The 26,289-nt window shown below is 47.3% G+C and overlaps 1 protein-coding gene across 1 annotated transcript in view; it reads left to right on the top strand.

Moving 5' to 3' along the window:
• The first annotated feature begins 218 nt into the window (after positions 1-218).
• The window catches only part of PLXNC1 (plexin C1), a 147,834-nt gene continuing 121,763 nt past the window's right edge, over positions 219-26,289 (top strand). Inside the window, exons 1-2 of the mRNA XM_081248722.1 lie at positions 219-1,464; positions 19,534-19,674. Coding sequence (XP_081104848.1) covers positions 406-1,464; positions 19,534-19,674 — 1,200 coding nt within the window. The 5' untranslated portion in view covers positions 219-405. The remainder of the gene's footprint in view (positions 1,465-19,533; positions 19,675-26,289) is intronic.

Raw genomic sequence — 26,289 nt, 5'->3', positions numbered from 1 at the left:
CAATGGGAAAGTGAAACGCACAAGCGCACGGAACCTCTCCAGCCCTCCCCGCTTTCCTCGCTCCCCTCCGCCCGTCCCCTCCCTTCCCCTCCGCGCCTCCCCTCGAGCGCCAGCGCTGCACAGAGAGGAACTCTCCGGAGAAGGAGGGCGAGGAGGAAGCGGCACTGGAGCGCGCAGGGCTTGCCGCCGCCGCCGCCGCCGCCGCCGCTGCCGCTGCACAGGCTGCCGGAACGAGCCCGCCGCGCGCCGCCCTCCCCGCTCTCCTTCCCGGGCGAGCCGCTGGGATGGGGCGGCCGCAGGAGCCCGAGCGCGCGCAGGAGCCGCCGCCGCCCGCGTCTCAGTCGCCGCGCGCCTGAGCCGCCGTCGCCGCCGCGCGCCCTGACCGGGGGCGGCCCCCCCAACCCCATGGAGGTCTCCCGGAGGAAGGCACCGCCGCGCCCCCAGCGCCCCGCCGCGCCTCTGCCCCTGCTTGCCTATCTGCTGGCGCTCGCGGCGCCCGGCCGGGGCGCGGACGAGCCCGTGTGGCGGTCGGAGCAAGCCATCGGAGCCATCGCGGTGAGCCGGGAGGACGGCGTGTTCGTGGCGAGCGGCAGCTGCCTGGACCAGCTGGACTACAGCCTGGAGCACAGGCTCTCGCGCCTGTACCGGGACCAAGCGGGCAACTGCACGGAGCCCGTCTCGCTGACGCCCCCCGCGCGGCCCCGGCCGGGGAGCAGCTTCAGCAAGCTGCTGCTGCCCTACCGCGAGGGGGCGGCCGGCCTCGGGGGGCTGCTGCTCACCGGCTGGACCTTCGACCGGGGCGCCTGCGAGGTGCGACCCCTGGGCAATCTGAGCCGCAGCTCCCTGCGCAACGGCACCGAGGTGGTGTCGTGTCACCCGCAGGGCTCGACGGCCGGCGTGGTGTACCTCGCGGGCGACACGAACAGCTGGTACCTGGCGGTGGCCGCCACCTACGTGCTGCCCGAGCCCGAGACGGCAAGCCGCTGCAACCCCGCGGCGTCCGACCGTGAAACGGCCATCGCGCTCAAGGACACGGAGGGGCGCAGCCTGGCCACGAAGGAGACGGGACGCCTCAAGCTGCGCGAGGGCGGGGGTAGCCTGCACTTCGTGGACGCCTTTCTCTGGAACGGCAGCGTCTACTTCCCCTACTACCCCTACAACTACACGAGCGGCGCCGCCACCGGCTGGCCCAGCATGGCGCGCATCGCGAAGAGCTCCGAGGTCCTGTTCCAGGGCCAGGCAGCCCTCGACTGCGGCCACGGCCACTCCGACGGCCGCCGCCTGCTGCTCTCCTCCAGCCTGGTGGAGGCCCTGGACGTTTGGGCGGGCGTGTTCAGCGCGGCCACCGGAGGGGACCAGGAGAGGCGCTCCCCCGCCACCACGGCACTCTGCCTCTTCAGGATGAGGGAGATACAGGCGCGCACCAAGACCTGCAGCTGGGACTTCGAGGCTGAGAACCACTGCGTAAGTCCTAACCCCGTGACGCTGCGGGGAGCGCTCCTGCTGCGGAGCCGCCGGCGAGGCAGAGCCGGAGGGAGAGGGTTGACCTTTACCAGGTCCCGGATTTACGCAGCCCGGCGGCGGCCGTTCTCTTACGGTCTCCGAGACCTCGGGCTACTGTAAAGCACGGCCAGAGGTCCCCGAGGGGGAGTGTAAGAAGGGAGGTGGCGAGATAGGAGTTAGGCTCAAAACTCTGATGGCTGCATCCCATTGCCATCCTTCTCCGTCCAAACATGGGCGCTCGTTTGGGTCTGAGCCTCGCCGCGCCGCTCCCCCGCCCTTCCCTAATCTCTTCCCCAGGTGTGTGGTTTTAGCGGGCGTGTGGCTTTGAGCCTTGTCCTCAGCGGCGTTGCCAAACACAGTGCCCTAGGCAGAGAAGCCCTAGAACCTAAAGGACTTGCCACACCCCAGTCTTTGTGCCCCCCATCTTCCCCCCACCAACCCCGTAACACGTGTGATGTGGTCTGAGGAGTTGGTAGCCTGCTGGACATGGGTCAGCGCTAGCCTGGAACAGAGGCTCAGGCTTGCGGGAACAGAACCCTCGGCGTGACCCCGTGCAAGGGGGCGGGGCTGTGGCTCTGCTGAGCGTGAGCTGTGGTCTCCAGCTGGGGGGAGAGGCTGAGCAGGCTGGAGGTGGCTTTGTGGGTAAAAAGCCTCGCCCTAGGGGGGGAGAGCAAGAGAAAGTGTTAGGGTACTTCAGGCAGTTTCTGGGCTCCAGATTGCCTGACTAGATCGCGCGGCTCAGAGGCACCACCCTCCCAGGCAAACGGCAGAGGTCTCCCCTGGGTTCCCAGGGCAGCCAGAGCTTGACTCTTGAGATTGGCATTTCTTTGACTGGAAAATAAAGCGGCGGTTCAAGAGGATTCAGCTGATGGGGATTATGGAGCCATTGTGCACTTCTCCGTGGCCGTCTTCCTTCCAAGGCAGCTGGCACGTCAAGTCCACATATGGCTCCTGAGAGGGGAGCCTGCTGAGTGCCTCCTTTATAACTGGACGGAAATCAGAGAGCAGAAATGAACGGCTACAGGTGTTGCCATTGTTTTGATATAAAATGTGTCAGAGAGGAAGGCGAGAAGTCTCCACTTGGAAAAACGTGTTGTGTTGGTACATTTGTTGTGTAAGCATAGAGGGGACGTTGGCTCTAAGGTATATTAATAAGTGTATGGAAAGACACTCCCATCCCCACCCACGCAGAGCACATCTTACCAAATATTAGCCCTATTATCCAGAAAGAAAAAACGGGTCTCTTGGAAGGCCCCTTAGAATGGTCATTGGCTTCCTCCTCCTTGCCCACCACTTGTGTACTGGGGCACACACATAATGCCTTCATTTAGTTACCGCTATAATTATTTTAAAGCATAAATAACACATAATGCTCCCTAAATGACTTCGTCTTGCTATACAAGTATAATTTAACATTTCATATCTGTCTTTGTGAGAGCCTTATTATGTAACAGTTCAAGTTTGGCAAAAATCACCTTCGACTTCTCCGTTGAAAGACTTGAAAGTAACCCCTACATATTACTTGGTGTCGAGCTTTAGGCATACTTGGTCTCCGGGGTTAATGACAAGACAGCTCGGAGGCCCGCAGCAGGTGATAACAGTGGAAGTCCAAGCTTTGCCATCTGACAGCTGTGTAGATGTGTGGAGCCAAAACATTTCTCTTGACTGCCTTTCTCTACCCACTGGGGCCTGGAGGACTTAGTTCCCTTCCAGACCCAGCAGGCACCCTGAATGCACTCAGAATCCACATTTTGGCTTGATCAGGTGTTCCTACTTGCACTGGGATGAGGGGAGGGGAAAGTCAGAGAGCTGTTGATCCATCTTCATGGGGAGCTTCTGGGAGGTAGCTGCCCCTTGGGAATCAAGCAAGGGCTAAACACTTGCTGCCAAAAATCTGGAATTAGAAAAATAAATAATTAAGATAGGTCCCTCCCCAGCATGTCTTGCTGCTTTATTTATTGAGAGCTCCCAGTGTGCTCAGAGCTGGGGATTCTGAAAGACGGGGTCCCTACCCCCTGAGCTTGTCATCCAAGTTAAATAATATTCTCCGGTTCAAACAATAGCTTGTCACAGCTGCACAGGTAGGAGCTTGGAGTTTTGCATTTTTTCTTTAAGTAAGCTCCTTGCTGTTCTTATGAATTAAAAAGCTTTAGTGGAATTGAGTTTCAAGAGAGGTTTTGAATGAAAAAAAAAAGGCGGTCGTTTTGATGAAAACGCTGACAATTTTCTAATCTATTAAATAGGCAGATAAGATACTTCCACAAATATTTGTGCTCTGTGCTGGGTGCCACTGATTCTGCCATTGAGAGGACAATAGCAGGTGGCAGCCCCATTTAATGGGGTTATGGGATCAGTGTGCCCCTGGTTGTCACTCAGAACAATGATGTCATTGGGTTGCATTTGTTCTGTGTTTTATTTTCAGGTTTTCAATGTGTTTTGGAAAAGTCATGCTGAATTACAGGTGCCTAAGATAGATGAAACTTGAAACACTCTAGAGGGAGCCTCAGTAGATTCTAACAGTGATTCCTCCAGAGCAGACAGTCATTTTAACAGTAATCCACAGGCAGCAAGGCACAAGGGGCTAGATTTGCTTGCCTTCTCCTGCTCCCCCTCGATGACTCGCTCTTATTTTCCATCTTCAGTCAACCACGGGTAGGAAAGTGACAGGAGTGGCTTGGTTGTGTTTTCTCATTTCTTGGTTCTCTCCTTATCTCTTGTTGGCTGATTTGCTGGGCTTCAGCTTCTCCCGCTAAAGATTAATTTACAAGATGCCTGTGCAATGAGCGTGTCCTCAGCCGTTCACACGTTGGGCCGTGACTTTTCCTGTCTTGCCTCCAAATTTGAATCCCCTTTCACAACTATCGCAGGAGAGCTTCAGCCTGTGAATGTGCCCAGGCAGCCAAATTCTGTAGACACTCTCTAATAATCCTAATAAATATTTGTACGGCACTTCCTCATATATTACTTCTTTTGAGGCCCTCGTCAAGTCTAAGGTTGATTCTCTGAGGAGCATTCTCATTTACCTGATGAGGAAGCTCAAGATCACTTAAGCAACTTGCTCAAGATAGCAAAGCAAGCATCAGAGCCTCCAGCTTAAACCCAGGTCTCGCAATATCCACTTCTGTATTCTTTCCACCACTTAGGTGCTTCAGACTTTCCCTTCAAAGTCCCCTAATTAGAGGCAGTAACCTACCTCCCCTAGGATAGGGGGTTGAGGCTGGAGGGTGCCCCTTGAAGTGTGTTTTAAAACTTAAGGTGATTTTTTTTTCATTCTATTCCATAACATATCTATGTGCTTGGGTTAACATAAAAACTGAATGTTTCAAATGATGTACAAGTTAACTTCCTCTTGTTTCTGAACTTCTGTTATCCTTGGCATATGGTAGAAAAGTGTGTGTACCTGAGTTTTGAAGTCTGATTGTTCCAGATTGTTTGGCTGCCATAGTTGGGTCCTGGGGTTGCTTGTGGTTTAAACATGGTGGCCACCCCCTCTATAGTTACTGAGGGTGGCATGTTTCCTACTGTGTCGGCCAACAGGACTGACTCTTCTAGTTCATTCTACCACTTGTGGAGAGAGACACCCGCTTCCTCCACACTCACATAATTCCAAAGCCTGACATAATTTAACTGTCATGCAGACAACCACAAAACACTCACGTGCTCTCCAACAGACAGTAACCCAAGACACTTCTAGCTACTGCATGCAGAAGTGATGTCCCAGGGCCACTCGGCAATGACCCTTATTGACCTCAAAATCCACAGTCTTCCTGCAATGTTTATTTCTTCTTTAGTTTCTGTTATGATCCTGTCTAGCCACTTTGCAGTCTACGGACTAGATGGTGAATTTTACCCCCATACACACATCTGATATGCAAGGGAGATTTAAAAAGCCCAACAACCACTTAGAAAGAGGGAAAAGCAATCATAGCTACTACTGCTGGATGACTGTTATGGCCAGGCTTTGTGCTAAGCACTTCACATGCCTTATTTTTGATTGATTCTCATAATCGCCCTATGGGGCAAGGATTGTAGTTATCATTATGATTTTATGATGAGGAATTGAGGCCCGGAGAGCTTTGGTTGGTTTCCACAACTGGTAAATGGTAGAGGATTGAGGACCTGGGCCTGTAACACACAGCCATGGACAGTCCAGCATCGCAGACATTGGGTTCTGGTGTCAGTCCTGTCCTACATGGAGCAGGCTAGGCCCTTGCAACTACTCTGGGAATCAGCTGTTTGCTGGGCATAAGACGATAGAACAGAGAATCCTTGAGTGCGAACGGGGTTTCTGGGTCTGCATGTTTGAACACTTGAAATTCAGACTTTGGGAGGGTTGTAGTTCCTCAGTTGTCAATTTCTAGATAGTGCCCGCACGTTTTGTATTCAGGCTTATAAACGACCTCAGAGAGACTCACAGGATCTTAAAGGACGGCTCCCAGTTTTTGTTCTCAGACAGAAGAACTAGCTCATAAACTAAATCCAGAAATCTCAACCTGTTTAAGTCTGGGTTACAGGCGCTCTTGTCTTTATTAGCAGCCACAATTAAAATACAAGCCCCAGAAGGTCAGGAACCTTTTAACATTTTGTTCTCTGTTGAACCCAGAGTACCTAGCAGAGCACCTTACGAAATACTTGTTGAATTAATAAATGGGGGATCATGTTGGGGATGCTTTCTGTTGTTGGCAGCCACACTTTCCTGAACCTGGCCACCTCATACTCCCTTAACCATTGTCTTTTTCTTGGTGTCCGATGTGTTGGGAGCTCTTTCTTCCCTAGTCCGAGCCTAACTGGCATCCTCCACTCCTCTGAAATCCCCATTCATTGGACTCACCAGGCTTGTGGTCTTGCCAATCTGGGAGTTAACTCTGACCATAGAAACCCAGCATGGTTGGCACTTCTTTGGTATAATTTAATAATGTGCATGATCGTGCCTTTCAGTGGGCAAGAGGAGAGGGCTCTGTGCTGTAGGGCACAAAGCCTCTCAAGAACTTGTAGGGTTCTCAAGTGTAGTCTCTGGACCAGCAGCATTCAGCATCACCTGGGAACTTACTAGAAATGCAAACTCTTGGGCCGCAATTAGAAACTCAGAGTAGGGTGTGGGACTGGCAATCTGTGGTTTAACAAGCTCTCCAGGTGATTCTAATATACATTCAGCTTTTAGAACCACAGCTGTAAGGTATTGCAATTTCCCTTGTAGTCCAGCTGAGGCACCTGGGATAAGAATTTGTTCCACTGTTTTCATTGCAGCTTTACTTAGGGTCATCTAAAGTAACCAGCTAATTCCACTACCCTTAGATTCCTTATCCTCTTCTAATTGCCCAAAGGAAATACCTAGAAAAACTTCTGAAGTCTTAACTGTTTTTGAGTTTCGAGTCCGAGTCTCAAGATTATCTATAGGTCATAGTTAAATTAGCTCCTTCACCCTTTCGGACAACAGTCTATTTGCATTTCATTCCAGGATGTGGGTGCGGGGGAAGATGTCTAGAGCCTTTTACTCTGCTGTACACCACACCAAAATTCTCTTCAAGGGTCTGGTCTTTACAACATCAATCCTGTTACCAGTTTCAATCCTAATTAGGCACGGTTGGTTGCATGAAACAAAGCAAGCTCAAACAAGGGGATGGGGCATTCAGTGGATAAAAACAGTACTGAGAAACAGAGCAGTACTGTGCAGTGGTTGCCTGCACACAGACTCTGGAGCCAGGTCGACTGGGACCACAGCTGCCACTTCCCAGTTGTGTGACCTTGGGCAAATTATTTAACTTTTCTGTGCTTGTTTCTTCATCTAGAAGTAGGGATCCTATTTGTTTCATAGGATTTTAGTCTGGATTCATGAGTTAATATGTATGAACGCTACCTGACCTATAGTAAATGCTGTGTATGTATTTACTATCATTACTATTGTGATTATTTAGGAGTGCTAGGATGGGGCTCTCTGATACAGAGTGGGAAGGGGGTCTGGACTGCCGGCAGCGGGAAGGGGCGCGACAGCAGGAAGTGTGACGCATGCTCATTCTAGGGTTTCATTGTCCACATGACTTAGCGTGGCTGCTTCCCTCAGTCCTGCTACGAAGTGACCACCTCGGCTTCCTCAAACATCTGCCCCTCACCCCCTCCACCTGAATGTGCCTCAGCCTGACCTGATCCCACTCTGCCTTTCAGTAGCATTTAACCTCTGCATTGGCTACCAACTGGCCACAGCTTTCTATATTTAGTTCAAATTACCAGGAAAGAGAGAGAATGGGGTCCAACCCATCCTTTCACTCCAGATGATGAGCCCTCATTCAGGGTAGGGATTCATTGCCCTTGGGGCAGGTACTGACCCCAGGTCCAGTCAGAAGAAGGAAGACCATGCAGTGGTCCCCGGTAGGTGTGTGGGTGGGTTGCCTTGGAATGGAAAGGTGGAAGAGCCACACCGTGATCACCATGTTGACTACAGCAGCATGGAATCATCTCTACCTCCCTTCAGGCTTCTCCATGACCTACCTCTGTCTTCCTTGAATATGTGGTGGCACATAGCTGATGATCACTGAGGCCTGCTCAGAGAAACACCAAAGTCCGCTGGGGGACAATTTGTAGGCATCCTGGGTCTAACTTGTTTGTGGGAGCAGGGGCATGGTAGCGGTAAGATTTTATTTTTTTATCAATTGCGCTCATCGTTTTTCTTAGCATTTTCATCAAGATAGAAAATTAATACTAATTTATATACTATCACAAAACCAAATAGAATTGTGACTTAAGTTTTACTGTTTCTGTAGTTGATGGGTTTGACTGTCTAATCAGTAGTTACACGTAGTGTCTCCTCAGGAATTACGAGGGGGATTTGACCCCAGCAATCCCCACCCCACCTCTCTGGCCAATGTTTTTTTTTTTTTTTGCGGTATGTGGGCCTCTCACTGTTGTGGCCTCTCCCGTTGCGGAGCACAGGCTCCGGTACGCGCAGGCTCAGCGGCCATGGATCACGGGCCCAGCCGCTCCGTGGCACGTGGGATCCTCCCAGACCGGGGCACGAACCCGTGTCCCCTGCATCGGCAGGCGGACTCCCAACCACTGCGCCACCAGCGAAGCCCTGGCCAATGTTCTTATTGAAGAAGTCGGCAAACTTTTTCTGTACAGGTCAGATCATCAATATCGTAGGCTTTGCAGGCCACATACAGTTTCTGTTGCAGTTGCTCAACTCTGCCATTGAAGTGTGAAAGCAACCATAGACAACATATAAATGAACAAGCATGGGGATGTTCCCGTAAAACTTTATGGACACAGAAATCTGAATTTCATGTATAATTTTCACTTGTCATAAAATATTATTCTTTTGATTTTTTTCAACCATCTAAAAATGTAAAAACTCTTAGCTTGGCAGGGGGTCATTCAGAAAAACAGGCAGCAGGCTAGATTTGGTCCACAGCTGGTAGTTTACCGACACCTGCTGTAACAGAAGGGGTGAGAATAAAACATTCACATTGCCCTAAGACATCGTGAGAGATTTAGCAAAAAGGTGGTGCGGAAGCCCCAAGAAGGAGTGTCACACTCAGCGTGGGAGGACCTGGGAGTCTTCAGAGAGGTGATGCTGGAGCTGTGTCTTAAAGCCAAGTAGAAGAGGCAAGAGAGGGCGTTCCAGAGACAGGGCACAGCTTGTGCACAAGCGGGAAGTTGAATAAGCTTGTGAACAGCAGGTAGCTCACCCTGGCTGGGGAGTGTCCAGAAATGAGCATGCAGGGCCAGATGGCAAAGGGCTTAATAAGACTGGCCAAGATGGCTGGATTTTATCCTGATGGTCAGTTGTTCTCAGACTTTCTAAACCTGGGCTTTAAATCTTAAACCAGAGGCTCAGTATGAGAAAAAGGCTAATAAATCATCATTGACCTGCTGTTCTGGGTGAGGCCATTGCCAAGTGCTGGGGCTCAGGGTGAAGCAGGGGTGGGGAGGTTCCCAGAATCCTGCAACTCACCCTCCCCCCACCCCCTGCCTGTTCCTGTGGCATCTCAAAGGAACTGCTGGGACTCTGCTGAGCAGGGTGTGAAAGCCATGGTCCATGGCTGATGGAGGACAACGGCAGGGCTCTAGGCAGACATGATCTGATCGTGTTCTAGAGAGATCACTCAGAAGAATGGATGAGGCAAGATGAGAGGCAAAACCGCTGATTAGAAAGACCAACGAATACTTCTTGAGTTCCTACTGTGTGCCAAGCACTGTGAGGAAATATTTCTACCAGTGATCAACAGAGTAGACAATAAATATGCAGCAAATAAAGAGGTTATTTTTATATTAAAATGATAGCTAGCACTCCTAGAGCACTCACTTTGCACCAAGTATTGTCCTAAGTCAGCACTTCACCAATATTAACTCGTTTAATCCTCACCACAGCTTTACGAGATGGGTAATGTTGTTACTTCCATTTTACAGATGAGAAAATGAAGGCCCAGGCTGAGATGGGGGCCCTGAGAGAAATAACAGGACGTAAGAGAGCCCTATTAGTTGAGGTGCTGGGGAAAGTTCTCTTTAAGGAGGTTGAGTTGCCACCAGGAAGATGAGAAAGGATAGCTGTACACGTCCCCAAGGGGAACTGGGGAGCAGTGCAAGGCCTCGAAAGGGGAAATGACTTGGTCATTCTGAAGAAGCGAAGGCTAGCGTGGTCGAGGTAGGGAGGTGGAGCGGGGAGAGTGTTGGGGGAAGAGGAGGTTGTGTGGGGGAAGAGGTTGGGGAAGGAAGCGGCAGCGGATCCTGTAGTCCTGGTGGGCAGTGGGAAGGAGCTTACATTTTTTTCTGAAAGCTGAGAAGAGCCTTTGAAGGGAAAGGACACCACTGGATTTGAATTCCTAAAGAAATGGCTGCGCTTTGGGGCATGAATGAGAGATCGGCCCCAGCAAAGGCAGGAGGCTCTCGAGGTAGTCCAGGTGAGAAATAACGTTGCCTTGGTCTAGAGCGGTGGCCGCCACGCACGTGGAGAGAAAGAGATGGACTGCGTGGGCTGCAGGAATCCAGGTGAGCGTGTTGGAGACCTGAACTGAGGTGGTGGCGGTGCAGGTGGAGAGGAGGGATTAAATGAAATAGCTTTTTAAGATGTAGAATTGAGAGGTGTCGGTGACCAATTAGTTTAATTTTCGTCGAGTTTTAGATATCTTTGGGACCCCCAGAAAGGGCCATTAAGCAAGCGGTTGGCCAGGAAGTGAGGAATTGGGGATCCACTCTGTCAGCCTCCGTGGAGTGCCAGCTGTGTGCCAGGCTCTGTGTTGGGCTCAACACGGTGCCATTAGGGCTGTAAGTGCCTTGAGGGGAGTGGCCAGGGGTGTCTCATCAGTGTTTCCCAGGCATCCAGAATGCCGTCTGCTGCACGGTGGGCCCTCAATAAGTATTTGTTGAACTGGAAGGAAGGTGCTGTCCATCTAGTGGAGGGGAGGAATAAAAGCCAGGTAGCCTAAAGAGAGGCGAGTTTCCCTGCGACTCCCTCACCCATGAGACCGGATTCCTGGTCTTTCCCTCCTGCCCCTCCAGCCTGGTCTTGGAAGAGTCCACTTGAGAAGCATATTCTCTAACACATCAACTGTTCCTAATTATTCTGCACTGACGTCCTTCTGAGGTTCCTTTGCCATCAGCGAGCAGTCTTAGAAATTGGATTCCACGTGCTGGTCTTTGCTTCTCTGAGGCATCAGGAGGGCTAGGTGGCCCAGAGCAGCTGGTAGTTTTAGGTGTCACCCAGTCTCAGTCTCCTGGGCTTAGCAACATCTCTGTGCCCCTCCCTCCCATGGAGCCCTTGTGCTGTGGACCTCTGGGGACCTGTGCTGTGGACCCTCCTCAGAGCAGTGGTTTTAAACACATAAAATAAAAAGAGAGAGTTGCAAAATGAACCAATTATATTGATCTACAGATATATCAAAATGGTTTTTCCAATTTGAAATAGAGAAATGTATCTTAGCACATTAAATAGCAAGACCTAGCAGCGGTAACTACCATCATTTCAAAGTAGCGATAAGCACAAATGATATTTTGAGATACCTGCAACAACTGTAAAATGATATGAAAATATCTGATTTCTTTTGATGACAAAGTCACAGGTTCAGGTAATATAACTGTGGTCTGCATTCATAATTAAATGAAATGCTGAATTTCAGTCAGAGTTCACTAAAATAGAGATTTTTTTCTCATCCGGTTTCATGGATTCCTGGAATTCTTTGCAGGAACTGTGGATGTCAGTGCGGTCCCCACTCCAAGCACTCATTCCGTTACTGTGTGTGTCAGAAAACCAATGACAAGATGCTGCATTTTGTTTCAAAACTCATTTGATTGGCTTAGGTTGACAATAGGCAGTTCAGTCCCACCTGGATTTTTACAGGTCAGGCACTTGGCCAAGAGCCAAGTGTTCCATAAATGGACTGGATGGAGCAGGTGGGTGGGTGGAGAAGCCTCAGAAAGGTTAAGTGACTGCTTAGAGACAGCTCATAAGTAATAGAGCTTGAATTTGAACCCACATTTTTTTTTTACCCTAAATTTCTTGTTCTTTCTACTCTTCCATGCTACCACTATGTTATTCAATATTTCTATTTTAAAGAGTTAGCCAAGTGCAACAGTTCACAAGTTATGCTGTTCTAATCATGGGAGAAGAACAGTGCTATTATTCTTCACTTTGGTTAGAGGATACGAAAATACCTAAAGCAGTCTGTTTACTTAGAGCCTCATTTTAAGTACACTGAGTCTGTAGACTGTCTATAGATGGAGATGGCAAAAGACCTAGGAACTGTTTTTTGCAAACTGTCAGTGAACGATGGGTGTGAAATTTAGAGAAGGCCAAGCTACATGGCAGCAGATGTGGGGTAGTTTAGTATTGTTCCCCAAGGCAGAACCAAGGCCCAGTGCTTGCAAGGGACAAATTTTGTAATGAATTTTTGTAGAACTTTGTAATGATTAGACCTACTTAGCAATGTACCAGGGTTGCCTGGTGAGATATTGACTGAAAGCATTCAAATATTGATCCATGTATTCATTCATTCATTCAATAAATGTTTATTGACAACTAACAACATGCCAGATGCTGAGGTATATGCTGCAGAGTGTAGAGTAAGATAAACTATTGTAGAGCTTAGAGTCTCCTGGGAGACAGACATTAAATAAAAAAATTTAAAGCAATGTAATTATAATTATTTTCAAGGAAACAAATGGAATGTTATGATTCAGAATAACTACTGGCCTAGGGATAGGATGATCTATAGTCATGTGTCCATGAGGAGGTGACATTGAACTTGAAACCTGAAAGATTTTTTTAAAAAACCAGCCTACAGGGTGTGAAGAGAGGGGAGGTCGCAGAAATAGCATATGCAAAGGCCCTGAGGCAGAAAGATGGGAACAAGTTAAAGAGTCTGAAAGAAAGACACTGTGGGAACTGTAGCAGAGTGAAGGAGAAGAGTGACAAGGGATGAGTTTGAAGAAGTAGGCAGGGACCAGATCAGGTAGGACCTGGGGAGGCATTCGGGTTTAATTCTAAGCGTGAGAGAAAGCCGTTGAAGAATTTTAGTCAAAGAAGTAACGTGGCCTACTTTATACATTAAAGAATCACTCTGGGGCTTCCCTGGTGGCGCAGTGGTTGGGAGTCCGCCTGCCGATGCAGGGGACGCGGGTTCGTGCCCTGGTCCGGGAGGATCCCACATGCCGCGGAGCGACTGGGCCCGTGAGCCATGGCCGCTGAGCCTGCGCGTCCGGAGCCTGTGCTCCGCAACGGGAGAGACCACAGAGGTGAGAGGCCCGCGTACCGCAAAAAGAAAAAAAATCACTCTGGCTACTGGATGGAGCATAGATTGTAGGTTGAAAGAGAGAAACCAGGAGGCTCTTGCTGTAGATCAGGAGTGAGATGATGGGGGCTTGGACTGGGTGGAAACCATGGAGATGGAGCCAGATAGATGTAAGATTGCTGGGAAATTCAGCTGAGATTTTTCAGGTATTGGGTGTGGGGAGTGATGGAAAGAGAGGTGCTGAGGGTGGATGTTGGTACCATTCACCATGATGGGGAAGATAGGGAGGGAGAGAGTTGGAGGGAAGAAATGTCTAGATAATCATTTTCCAGCAACTCTGAAATCTTGGGAGCGATTCCACAGGTTCTCAAAGATGATGCCATTTATTTAGAGGGTATTTAGCAGTGCGAGAGAGGGAGCTTTTGCAGAAGTCAAAATGATGGTGGGGGGGCACTACTGGTATTCTTGGGCAGGTGTCAGGGATGCTAAAAGTCCTGCATCATGGAGGACAGCCCCCATAGTGAAGAAATATCCCATCTAGAATGCCAGTAGCTTCCTCATGGAAAAACATGGTTGAACTGTGTCTCTTCCAACTCTAAGAATCTAGGAAAATGCATTTTTTTTACACTATCAGCAATGCATATATTTTTGTGAATTGTTCGAGTCAGGTTGTCTTTTTGTAGGTAATTGACTGAAAGTAGCCACATGGAAGGGATGGAGATTTAGATGGGGGATGGAGTGTAAAGCAGGAAAAAGGAAGGATAAATCTTGGAAAGTGGGACTTTGGCAGTAGGAAGGCCTGGGAGGTTGGAGGACACTGGGGCCTTGGAGGGAGGGAAGCAGGTGGAAGAGCCCGTGGGAGGATGCGAAATACAAACCTCACCACTGTGCATGTTTCCCGTGGCTCAGTTGCACGCCCCCCATGCTTGCCTGGTATAGAGGCTGCCCAAGTATGTCCCTAAACTTCCCTTCTTTATTCCTCCTGCACACTTTGAACTTTTCCTTTGGATCATTTGAGTCCCCAAGGTTAATTCTTCCTTCAGATGATCAGAGAGGTGCCATAAAGTTAGAACCCGATCAGTGCGGTATACTCTAGAAGAATAAAGAAAAGCGACAGGTGCCTTAACGGCCAATAAAACCACTATCTAACTTGGGTGAATAGCTGTTCTTTCCATTCTCTAGCTTGATAAAGATAGTTTTCCAATTATTTCCACACACATGATTTCATTTGGGCCTCACACCAATGCTAATAGACAGGGCGTGTGTATTATTGGGTCCATTTTACAGATTTGGTTATTGATGTTCAGGGACTTGCCCAAATCAAGCAGCCTGTCAGGGACGGAGCAGGGCCAGATCATAGGCGTAGGACTCCTGCTGAGGTTTCCTAACTGCAAGTAGGCCCCTGGGTAAGTAATGATGAAGAAACTGCTTCCCATAAGTGTATGCCAAAGAGGAGCAGGCTACAAAATTAACTGCCCGAGAGGCTTTTTATCAACGTGTGAGAAGTGCCAGTTGGTATTTGCCCCGGCCCCATAAAGAAAAACCAAAATAAGGGAGTCCTTTCATCACCTTGGGGGATCAAAGACTTGACTTTTGCTGTCTCCCCAACACTTGAGGGACCACTTTTGTGCCCATTTCCTGTCCCCATAATAGCTGCAGCGTGGCTGTGAGCCCTCTATGTGATCCTTGCTGAGTCAGGCCATCTTCCACGTGGTAGGGGCAGGGCCACATGGTACTCAAGTCCAGAGTGTGCCATTCACACCCTAGAATTCATGGCTGGTGCCCCCTGGAATTGGGCAGTGCACACTGGGGGGTGTTTATGGTCAATGAAAGATCGTATGAAGGAGCTACAAGGAGGTCAAGCTGTTTCCCTCGTGATGTGCCCAGTATTCCCTGAATACTCCCTCTCTCTTCCTCTCTCTCCCTCTCTCTCCCTCTCTCTCCCTCTCTCCCTCTCTCTCCCTCTCTCTCCCTCTCTCTCCCTCTCTCTCCCTCTCTCTCCCTCTCTCTCCCTCTCTCTCCCTCTCTCTCTCTCTCTCTCTCTCTCTCTCACACACACACACACACGCACACACACACACACCCAGCACTCACCCCTTCCCAGTAGCCTTGGTTCGGCTTTGGTGTGTCAAGCCCAAGGCTCTCTTTTTTAGCCCAAACATCATTTGAGACAAGGTAGCTTTTCCCTCAAACTGAAAAAAGTTTCCCTCTGAGAGCGGGCTCAAGTGTAGGCGGGACGTGTGGTTAGACATGGCAGGCAGGAGACACAGAGTGACAACTCTGAGAGAACCAAGAAAGCCCAAAGGGGAGACAAGGTTTAGAGCTAAATCAAGATTGGATTTTGTTGCCCAATGCAGAACTGGCAAAAGCATCATTACAAGGCATTAACCTTGTTACACACAGAAGAACAAGCAGAGGCCGGAATTCAGAAATAAATTACACGTAATAAACTAGACAGAATAGGCTGAGAGCAACATTAGTGATTATGCCCTAAAGGGAGAGAAGGGCAAGACAGAAAATAGGCCAAAAAAAAAGAGTGAAAATAATCTCTGGACACAGGGGGCCGACTGCACTATTTTCTTCCTTTTTTCTGCTTGGCTCCCCAGGTATTAATTTCACTTTTGTGAGCAGGTTTCTCTGGAGGCTGTCTTTCTTTTGTTTGCATTTGCTGAAATGAGCAAAAGAAAGCCATTCAGAGGGTTCCTTTTTCCATTCACAGGGACCTGTCCATTTCTGTGTGCTTCCAGCACAAAAGAATCCATTTCCATTCAGCCAGAGCAGCCCTTCAGTTTACTTGAGGTCCAAGCCCGGTCTTTCCTATTTTCTTCCAGGCTCCCTGTTGTAATTGGCTACACAATCCTGACTGTGGCCAGGATCCTCCAGGGTGAGAGGAACAAGCGCTTGGCCAGTTCCTGGTCCTTTGTAGCTGAGGAAAAGCTAGAGTCTAGTGCCATGTCCCCAGCCACGACTCTCATTTCTTACACAGGGACTTGCTTTGCGTTGCAAGCAATAAGCAGCGGCTTAAATCATGACATCATTGTTAGTAAAAACTTTAAAGCTTGGAAGTCTGAGCTCAGTGGTGTCCTCAAGAACCGAGGGTCTCTTGTCCTTCCCTTGCACCAATCTGTTGGTTTTCATCCTCCATCTTGAATGTCATGGAAGCAAAATGGTTGTCACCACTCTGCACGGGTAGCCTCACATCACAGATTCCGAAGAGAGGAAGTGAGGGAAGAGGGGCAAATGAGTTCTCCTCAAGAGCCTCCTCTTATCAAGGAGGAAGCTTATTCCCAGAAGCTCCTCCAGTGGATTTCTTGCATCTCACAGACCCAAACTGGGCCACATGGCCACCCCTAGCTCTAAGGAGTAGGAAAGCAAGTACCAGGCAACGGGGAATGGGATTACTGTGTGGCTTAGACTAGTCCTGGTTTCCCAGGCTTGGGTTTATTGCTACCTGAACAAAATAAGGGTTTTGTGGCAAAGGAGGAGGTGGGCATAACTGCCACAGGTGTGGCAGCAACCGTTTGTGTTTTTAAATAAGGTAATGATAGCAAACATGGATTGTGTGTTACTATGTGCCAGACGCTGTTCTTCTAAGCTTTACCTAGGCTTGTGTCTTAACTCATTCAGTCCTCATGATGAGTCTATGACATAAATGCTGTTATCGTCACTTGCATTGTATAGAGGAGGAAACTGAGTCACAGAGAAGCTAAGTAATGTGCATAAAATTACATAGTTAGAAAGTGACAGAGCCAGGATCGAAAGCCTGGAGGTCCGGCTCCCTACCCTGTACTATCCTTATTTAGTCAGAGTATTATAAAAGATTCCAAGCAGCACACAGTAAGTGCAAGTTACTACTAATAATAGCAGCTAGCATGTATCAACATGTTATTATTACTACCATCATTCTTATCTCTTCCTCATAACTACCCTACTGATCAGACACCATTGGCCTTATTCACAGCTGAGAAAGCCAATGCCAACAGGGTTCGATAAATTGCCCACATCACCCGGGGGATGAGAACCAAGCTTGAATGCAAACCTAACTTCTCTGACCCCTAGTCCCAGGTGGTTTGTTTTATGCCACCAGCTGTCAAATTCGGCAACATTGATTTAATGGCCCTACTACTAACCCATGCTATTGATCCAGGACTTAATTTGGAAAACTGTCATTATTGAGAAACAGTCAGAAGCCAGGGAAGGATGCTAGAGAGGGTGGGACAGTACTTTAGAAGCAATTTTCTCTTTGTTCATTTTCGGCTTTTGAGCCACTTCTGGGATTTTTTGGAGTCAGTCTTTCACAAACAGAATATCTCATCCCACCTCAGCCAAGGCTAACTGTGATGTCACGGTTCTTGGCTAATCTAAATAGCTACAGTTATTAAGCACCTACTATATACCAGACGTGGGAGGACACTATCCCATCTGGTCCTTGTGGATGGATAATCAACAGTCCACAGTCATTACTCTGTCTGTGTCGTGGGATGAGGGAAAACGGAGTCCTCCAGCCAAAGATAGTGGTGTTAGAACATTCCAGATGCCCAGGCAGAGATGACGTCCAATTCTCTGAGTTAAGCACTTCTGAGATGCTCAAATATTTAATCAAAAGAAGAGGTGTAGTCAGCCTATTTTAAGTTTGAACAATTCTGGTTTTATTTTAAAGCAAGATGTGTGGTGTGGGTTTATTTTTTTTTTTTTACATCTGAAGGTCACCGACTTTTCTTTTTTTCTGCTCATGGTCAGGAGGCATCCTTACCTAAACAGTGATCTATTGTTCTGATTCTTAGACCCACAGAGATTTTTTTTCTCAGCTTCATTTTAACAGGACAGTTCCTCATCTTCCCCGACTGTATGAAAAGTATATTTTTAACAGGAAAAAAAAAATCTCCAATGGGCTTTCTAAAAATCTTCTTAACTGAGTTCACTATGGAATATTGTATGCAGATAAGCCACGTTCTCTTAGGTTATGACATCTTTTCCTTGAGCAGAGATCAGGACATTGGCGAAATCCTTGCCAGCATGTCTTTTCCTCCCAGTGTAACTTCAACCAAGAAATATAGACGGCACTTTGAAGGCTTCAGAAATCAATTTAGTCCATGAATCCATTTAGTGTAGATGTTAATGAAACTTGGTGGGTTTAAAAATAATGAATATTTAATAAGACATAAATTGAAAGACATAAACACTGTCGGCAGTAATATAATGAAGTTAATAAGTCTTAGCCTCCCCCTGCCTACCTCCCCCCTCTCCAAACGGGGCAATTTTAGGAGTTGTGATGCTTACAGAAGTTTGCTGGCTCTCCTATTGGTTGAAGCGTAGATGTGCCTTTGCAAACCTTAGTACAGTTGGGAACCAAACTCTGGCAGATAAAGTATGCTATCGCACTGTGTTCAGTAGCTGCAGAAGGCAACGACACTTTCTAGCTCCATATCTTCCAGAGATTTGTGTAACAAACTCGGTTTCCTGTCGTTGAAAGCAGGAAGCAGCAGGAAGCACTTGATGCCTTTAAACAAGGAAGAAAAAGACATTTTGGTCGACACACTGTCTGCTCTGGATTTAAAGAGGGGCTTTATTTAATGATCAGGAGTGAGCATGTGATTCCATGTGCTCAGAACCTCAGACCATTTAAATGCCTTCAGGTTGAGAGTTAGGCTTTCCATTTCTTCTTCAAGAACATCAGCACCGGGTCCAGCCCTTGTGCTTGGTTCCTCTTTAGCCCTGTGGCTCTGTCTTACCCACCATCCATGACTCTGTCTTTCCCCCTTTACCCTCTGAATGACTTACCCTGTCTTTGGGCTAACACACTGCACTCTTCTTGTAAATCCAGAGTCCCTCCTCTCTGCCATCACACCCAATAGGATGGTCCGTCTCACATCTCTGGAAGTGGCTTGTTTAACCTCACAGAAGCCAAACCCTTGTTAAAATAAATTTTAGCATGATCCTGCAAACAACCATGTATAAGACTGTCTCCCTCCCAATTCAGCGGTGGGCTCTTTTTTGGCAATAAAGTGGAACTCAGTTTCATATATCAGCTGGGGGAGCGTTAAATGGATGGCTAGCTCACTGCTGGCAATCAGTACATGTTAATACACAGTAAACAAATGGCTTTCCATGGGTTGGGCAAGCGTGGTGATTCTGTATCGATAAAGGGGATAAAAGGTTGTTCCTGGGGATCTTGTCTAAGAAAATGTATTTGGGGCTCCAGTAGGATCCTTCCCAGGTGGGCATCAGTGACATTTTATCATCATGAGAATTATCACTGTTAAAAATTACCTTTTTTTTTTTTATTTGTGCGTTTGTGTTGCATGTTCAGAATGACAAGGATCAACCTGAAAGAGTCCAACCAATCGCATCATCCACCTTGATCCATTCCGACCTGACATCCGTTTATGGCACCGTGGTAATGAACAGGACTGTTTTATTCTTGGGGACTGGAAATGGCCAGTTACTTAAGGTTAGTTTTCTGTGCCTTCTTCCATGTCGATTTTAGTATTGATCCATTTTGTGCTTTTGTATTTTGTATTTTGTATTGCTTCTGGGTTATACACAAGACCCTACCAACTGCTTTGTGAACTGCTCAGAGACACCTCCCCTCACCGAAATGGCCTGAAAGAAATTTCTGGAAATCTATTTGTAATTAACCTCCTACTCATGTGTGGAAGTGAGAGACCCCTTGCTTCCTGGGAACTTGCCAAGACGGTTCCCTTCCTGACTCACAGGCTGCCTGGGTGAGGCACATGGGGACCTGGCCCCTACCGCATCCCAGCTCACCCTCCTAAGACTTCTAACTTTTCAGTTCTATCTCCTTTATAATGGAAATGTACAAAGCACCTGATTTCTCACAACTTCAAAGAGGTAAAAGATTATAGGGCTAAAAAGAAGAAAAAAACCAGATGTTCCTTCTCCCCAGCCCACCTGCCGCCCGCAGAGGGGGTGGTTCATTTTCTAACCTTCCTACCCACACCTGCCACAGAGAGGTTAGAAATCTGAAACCCTTTGAGGCTCCCCTTGCCTTTTATCTCTGAGAACTGTTTATTTGCACTGTGTGGATACACCACTGGTCGAGTTGAGATTTTTATTCACTGGGGGTGGGGGGAGGTGCAGGGGGAAGGAGAAGAAAATAAACTCAGAGATACCACATGACTTGTTTGAAATTATAGAGCAGTTATCAATTTCTTCAGCAAGCGTTTAATGAGCACCTTCTGTGACCTCCGCCAGCATTCGTGGTTGAGAATTGCACTGTTTCTTTCACCCTAGGGGGATTCTCCTTTGCCTCTCTATAGCCAGTCAATTTACTGTCAGCTGGGATTCTCAGCTGAATATTAACAGATTTGTTTTCTCAACTGATCTCCCACTGATAACTAGCTGTGTGACTTGAAGTAAATCTCTTAACCTCTCTGAGCCTCCATTTCCTCATCTGTAAAATGAGATTGTACTAGATGACCTAAGAAACCCCTTTCTCTTCTGGTGGTCTCTAATTAGCCAAACCTGCTTGCTTTCTCCAAATGTGCCTCGTGTGCGGCTCCCACACCTTTGCTCACCCTGTACCCCTTTCCTGGATTGCTCTCTTTTTTTCTCTGCTTTACTGAATCCTGCTTATCTTTGCTTTGGCTCAACTCAAACTCCGCCTCCTCTCTGAGGACTCCGAAGCCTGGAGTGATCACGTTTCTCCCTCATCTCCTGAAATACTCATTGTCTGTATCATTCTTTTGGCTCATTACAAATGTCTTGCTTTGATGCCTAACCTTTGCACTTGTGTTTGTCTTGCCTTCCCAGCTTGATTTTAAGCTTCTTGAGAAGGGGGCCGGGAATTCCCACAGCCGGATACAGTGCTGAGTGCCTGGTAGATAGTTGACTTAATCTGTTTTCTTTGGAGGAAACCCAGTAACATATTGGAGGGGGTTTGTTTGTATACACATGCTTTTAAAATATACATTGATCATCTTTCCTTTTGTGTTAGCTTTATCTCCTGGGGAAAGGTAAATACCCGCCAGTGCTTGTATACAAGTTGCTCAGTGCCCGTGAGGCAATGTCTGGAGCTACACCAAGCTGGTCAGGCTAATTGGACCCGTTCGCCTGGCGGAAGAAGTTTCCATCAGTCCTTACTGGGTCTCCTTGCCAATTATCTCTTCAGATTTGGGATATTTTTGACGAGTGTTGTGACAAGAACACTGTTTCCCCAAAGCAGTGCCAACCAAACTGTTAGATGGTAAATTGGAGGTGAAGGAACACTGGCTATAAATAGTTTCCCATGGGAAGGCCTGGTTTCCCCTGTCCTGTGTGTTCACCCCAGTGGTTCGTGTGCAGCTGGCTGGTGTTTAGTGATGCTGTGCTACCAAGGGGTGGAACTGAGCCGCAGCTTCAGGCTGCTGAGGAAGCGACGGCTGACCCCAGTCTCACTTTCCTCGGCATCTGTTTGGGCTACACCTTCAAAAGCCACATCTGTGGCTGTGTTCTTAGGGTTCCAGTCACAAGGGCAGGGTGGTTTTCTGTTTGTTTGCTTTGTGACTGCTAACATTTATACAGTGCTCTCCCTGTTGTAATTCAGTCCCTTCCACCCCTCAGTGAGGTAGACACACTCTTCTCATTTCACAGATAAGGGAACTGGGGCCCAGAGAAGCTGCACGATTTGTCCAAGGTCACCCATGGCAGAGCAGGGATTTGAACCGGGAAGCACTTCAGAGACCACACTGTTATGTCTCAGGCTACGCTGACTTGGTAGCTTCTGCCCCAGGCACGGGCAGCCACCCTGTGAGGGTTCTCTGGGGGGAGTGGGAATCGTGTTGCTAGGGAGTCACATGGCAGTGGGAGTGGAACGGGTTCAGGGTTCTTAGAAGCTCAGGGAAGAATCCCAGCTTGAGAAGAAGGCAGACCGTCTGGCTGAGGGAATACCTCACTGTCATAACTTCTTGGGAGTCAGACCCCACCCCCAGCTTCCCTCAGGAGGAGGCTGGGAGGGGAGAGTGTGAGCTGACTGGGCCCCGCCAGGCTCCCGAGGACAGCCCAGCGGTTCCCAAGACGCCCCTATGTATCCTGCGTACAGATGCTTGGGTGCAGCGCCCGAAATCACCCAGAGTCCTGAAGCCCCGGGATTGTGTAGACAATTTGGAAGGCACAGAGAATCTCCAGATCCCTGTATTCAAAGACTTCAAGCTTGTCCCTTGCCAGACTTGTCACCAGAACTGTTAGAAAAGACGAACACTGATAGACACAAGCTTGGCTTCTTGAGCCACAGAGTGGAGGTACTAATGAGCAGAGAAAAACAAAAGCCAACCCAAGGCAGCCTGCAGGAGCAGGGGAAGAGGGGGCTTGGATCACCCACAGCCTCACTCTTCAGTTTCCCTGGTGATCAAGAGTTGACGGCCTTTCGACAGACGCCAGGCACTGTACTATATGCCTGGTTGGAGGAGAGGCAGGAAATAGCATTTGGGGGCCAATTGCTCTTTTTGACCAACACACACACACAGACCCTCTGATTTCCTGCATCTCTGAAAACCTCACAGAGTTTTCGTAGAGTTTGGCGCAATTTTAAATATCATATTACTGAAATGATTTTTTTCTTATTGTAAAAGTAATACATGCTCTTGGAGAAGTTGCAAAGTAGCGGGGTATGAAAGCAAAGAAAAAATACCCCTAGTTTTCTTATGTAGAGGCAGCTGCTGTCAGCATTTTAGATTCTTTTTTTTTTACATAGTTGAGGTCAGACTCTATTCAGTTTTGCATCCTTTTTTCAGTTAATGAGGGAAAATGCTTATATTAAAATGTTATGGCAAACTGTAAGTCTTTTAAAATAGCTGTATCATATTCTATTATATGGAAACATTACTTTGAGCTTAAGCCGAGATATTGAATCACTTTTAAAGTGTCTTTAAAGACATGCACTCTTCCGAGTCATCTGGCACTACCTCTGAAGGTAAGATTTTATTGATGATAAGCCGAAAAATTAAAGATTTCACAGTATGCTAATACCTTTACTGCCCTCTTTCTCCTACCTTTATTTCTAAATCCCTTTGTAAAGTTTTAGAAAAACTGAAGGAATTTGGAACTGAAAGCGTCCTTTGCGAATATCTAATCTGCCCCCTTATTATCGACTTGCCATCCTAGTGGTTGTGAGACAGATTATGTCCAGTCACTTTTTCCTCTGGATATTTCCTCATTTTACTTCCTTTCTGAGCATGATTGCATGCTATAATTTTTCAGCTGTCAGCATCTTCACTGAGATCAGCTGAAAAAGTAGAGCCACACTGAACGCAGTTTTTGGGAATTCATATCCCACGTGTTGCGTGGCCAGGATGCTGCAATGTGTACTCATTCTTATAAACACGTGCTCTTTCTCCAGATTGTGGTACAGACTATGGTGTAGTTTGGATTCCTTTGAGCTGACTCTGTTGCACGTAGAAAATTGTCCTTATTTCAAGGGCAGAATTGAATATTTTGAACTTTTCCAGGTGGTAAAATAAGTAATAAAGTAATATGCGTGAAATTTGAAATTTGTAACTTCACCCATGCCCATTAACCTTTCCTGTAAGCAAAGAAGAAAAGAAGGCAGTAGACGAGGAATAATAACAGCTAACATTTCTGAGCTCTTACTATGTGCCGGGCATTAGAACCAGTGTCTGCATGGGTTTACTAGTTCAATACTAATTAGCGTTCCCACTTTATAAATGAAAAAACCTGAGGCTCTGAGAGGTTAGATAACTTGCTCAAGGTGATTTGAATGGAAGCAACCAGTCTCCCAAACAAACTGCACTGATAATTCAGATGTGTTCTGTAGAGCTTGGGAGAGTTTGTGGAACTGGTTTTTATTTAGTATTTTCTAATATTGGAATATCTGGGTTAACATCAAGATGCAAGTATCTGAGGTTTCATGAGAAGGTTCTATGGCTTCTGTGGTTTTAGATTATTCCTATTTAGGGACAGCTTGCTGACAACCCAGCTGAGTGCAGACTTCTGTGTTAGAGGAAGGCAGAGCCCTCTCCTCTTGGGGCTACAAGTAGCTCCTGGGAGCCTCTGAACCCCCTTAGGAACCCCTGCTTTTCCCCAGTGAACTCCTTTAGAGCAAAGGTAGGAAATCTGTGTTCAAGTTGATTTTTAGAATGGCTCCAGCAACAGGAGGCTAGGGTTGGGTTTCTCCAGCATCCTTAGGCCTAAAGCAGGGTTCAGGATTCAGGAAGCCATATCATGCCCTTTCCCCATATTCAGCAGAGAAGCACCCACGCCCACGCTGAGTCAGAACTGGCTACCTATGTAACTCTCCAAACTCTGCCTCTACTAGTAGATATAATTTATCCAAACCATGGAGTGAGATTCAACCCATTTCCAGAAAGTTCTTCCTGCCTCCAAACTGTGTAACCTTTGAAGAGTCTGCCTTGACGCTGGTTTTTAAAGTTTTCGAGTGAAAAATAAGAGAAAACAAAAACAGGTCTTTTATAAAGCCAAGCTGTATTTATACTCCCACAGAATGTTCAAATAAGGAAGAGGAGGCCATGAGAAGCCCAGGACAGGACCTGGGGCCGGAAGTGGAGGGGGGCATGGACGCTGAGCTGAGGGAACAGACCAAAAAGTAAAGGCAGTGGGAATTGTCAAAACTTGAAAGTGGGCTCCGTGGTTGGCTGTTGAGAAAGTCATGTTCAAGTTTACCCCCATCTCATTCCTTCCAGTGTGTGAGTGTGCAGGGACTCCCCGATTCGGAAGAAATTCGCCCGTGTAATCCACAAATCTAGAATTCATGATTCAGGCTGTACGCTTCTCTTACTACTTACATCAAAATCAGTAGATTGGAAACCAGAGAGTAATTTGCTTTAATCTTTATATTTCATTTTTATTATTACTCCTACTTACTGATGAAGCACAGTAAATGCTATTGGATAATTACCTTGCTTTCCTCGTGTGTGTGTGTGTGTGTGTGTGTGTGTGCGTGTGTGTGGTTTAAGTCTCCTTTGCAGCATTTCTTAGAAACTGTTGATGGAAAAAACAAATAAGTGAGAAGAATGATTGGTTTACCCTTTAACTGAGTGAGGTATAAGAAAAGAAATTTGGTGTAAAATATTTTAGCGTTTTGAACACCCATGGCTTTCCCATGTCATGTTAATAGTAAAGAAAAAAAAGAAATAGTCTTTTGTTTAATTTTTCTCCCCCTCATTTTCCTCACCAGGCTGTCTTTTCCATGGATGGTGTTGTACTTGTAATGCAGCTAATTGTATGGTGTGGAAGTCTCACACATGATACATTTCAGGACTGTAGCTGGGAGGGTTGTTGTTGTTTTTTTTGTTTTGTTTGTTTGTTGGTTTTTTTGTATGCAGTGAAACTCCCAAGGCTAGTTAATCGCCTGCCATGAGGCTTCAGGAAGATGTCAACAGAAACAATATGTTGACACTCACTGAAGTTCTCCATCGGGGAAAATTTGTTTTCCACATGGGCTGCAGCTGGAAAAATCTGAAGAGCCCTATAAAACCTTGAACGCTAATAGAGTATGTTTTTTCATTTAATAAATATTTATTGGGCACCTTTTATGTGCCAGGCACTGTTCTGGGTACCAAGGATACAAAAGTGAACAAAACTGACAGTGCCCCTGCTCTCATGGTGGGAAGAAAAAGACAGAAAACAACTAAATGGATTAACCAGTAATGAAGTCATTTCACATGGTGATAAGTGCTATGGAGAAAACAGAGTGATGTGTAGAGAGGGACAGTGGGGTACGGTAGAAAAGGTGACCAGGGAAGGCTTCTCAGAGGAGGTGACATTTGAGAAGGATGAAGGGGTATGTAAGAATATACATGGCAGAGGCTCAGGTTGACTTCAGATTACATCTATATTAAGGTCGTATGCTGGAAGCAATAGGTGAAAATCCATATCATGCCCGAGGAGTGTGTGTGTATTGGATGCATTTTCTCTTATGCAAAATTCAACCCATTTTGGGTTTCTGTGACTCACTGTTACTTCCTGAATCACTTCACTTATCGTATTCTTTTCCGAGGCGGCCCAGCTCCAGTCTTGCTGGCTTTCTTTTCTGTGTTGATGTTGATGTGACTTTTGCAGTTAGAAAATCTAAGTGCTCCACCGATGCCCC

Source organism: Mesoplodon bidens (genome assembly GCF_964165515.1).
Source record: "Mesoplodon bidens genome assembly, chromosome: 11".
NCBI lineage: Eukaryota > Metazoa > Chordata > Mammalia > Artiodactyla > Ziphiidae > Mesoplodon > Mesoplodon bidens.
Note: the sequence above shows the minus strand (reverse complement) of the source record. Positions and strands in the feature narration are given on the sequence as shown.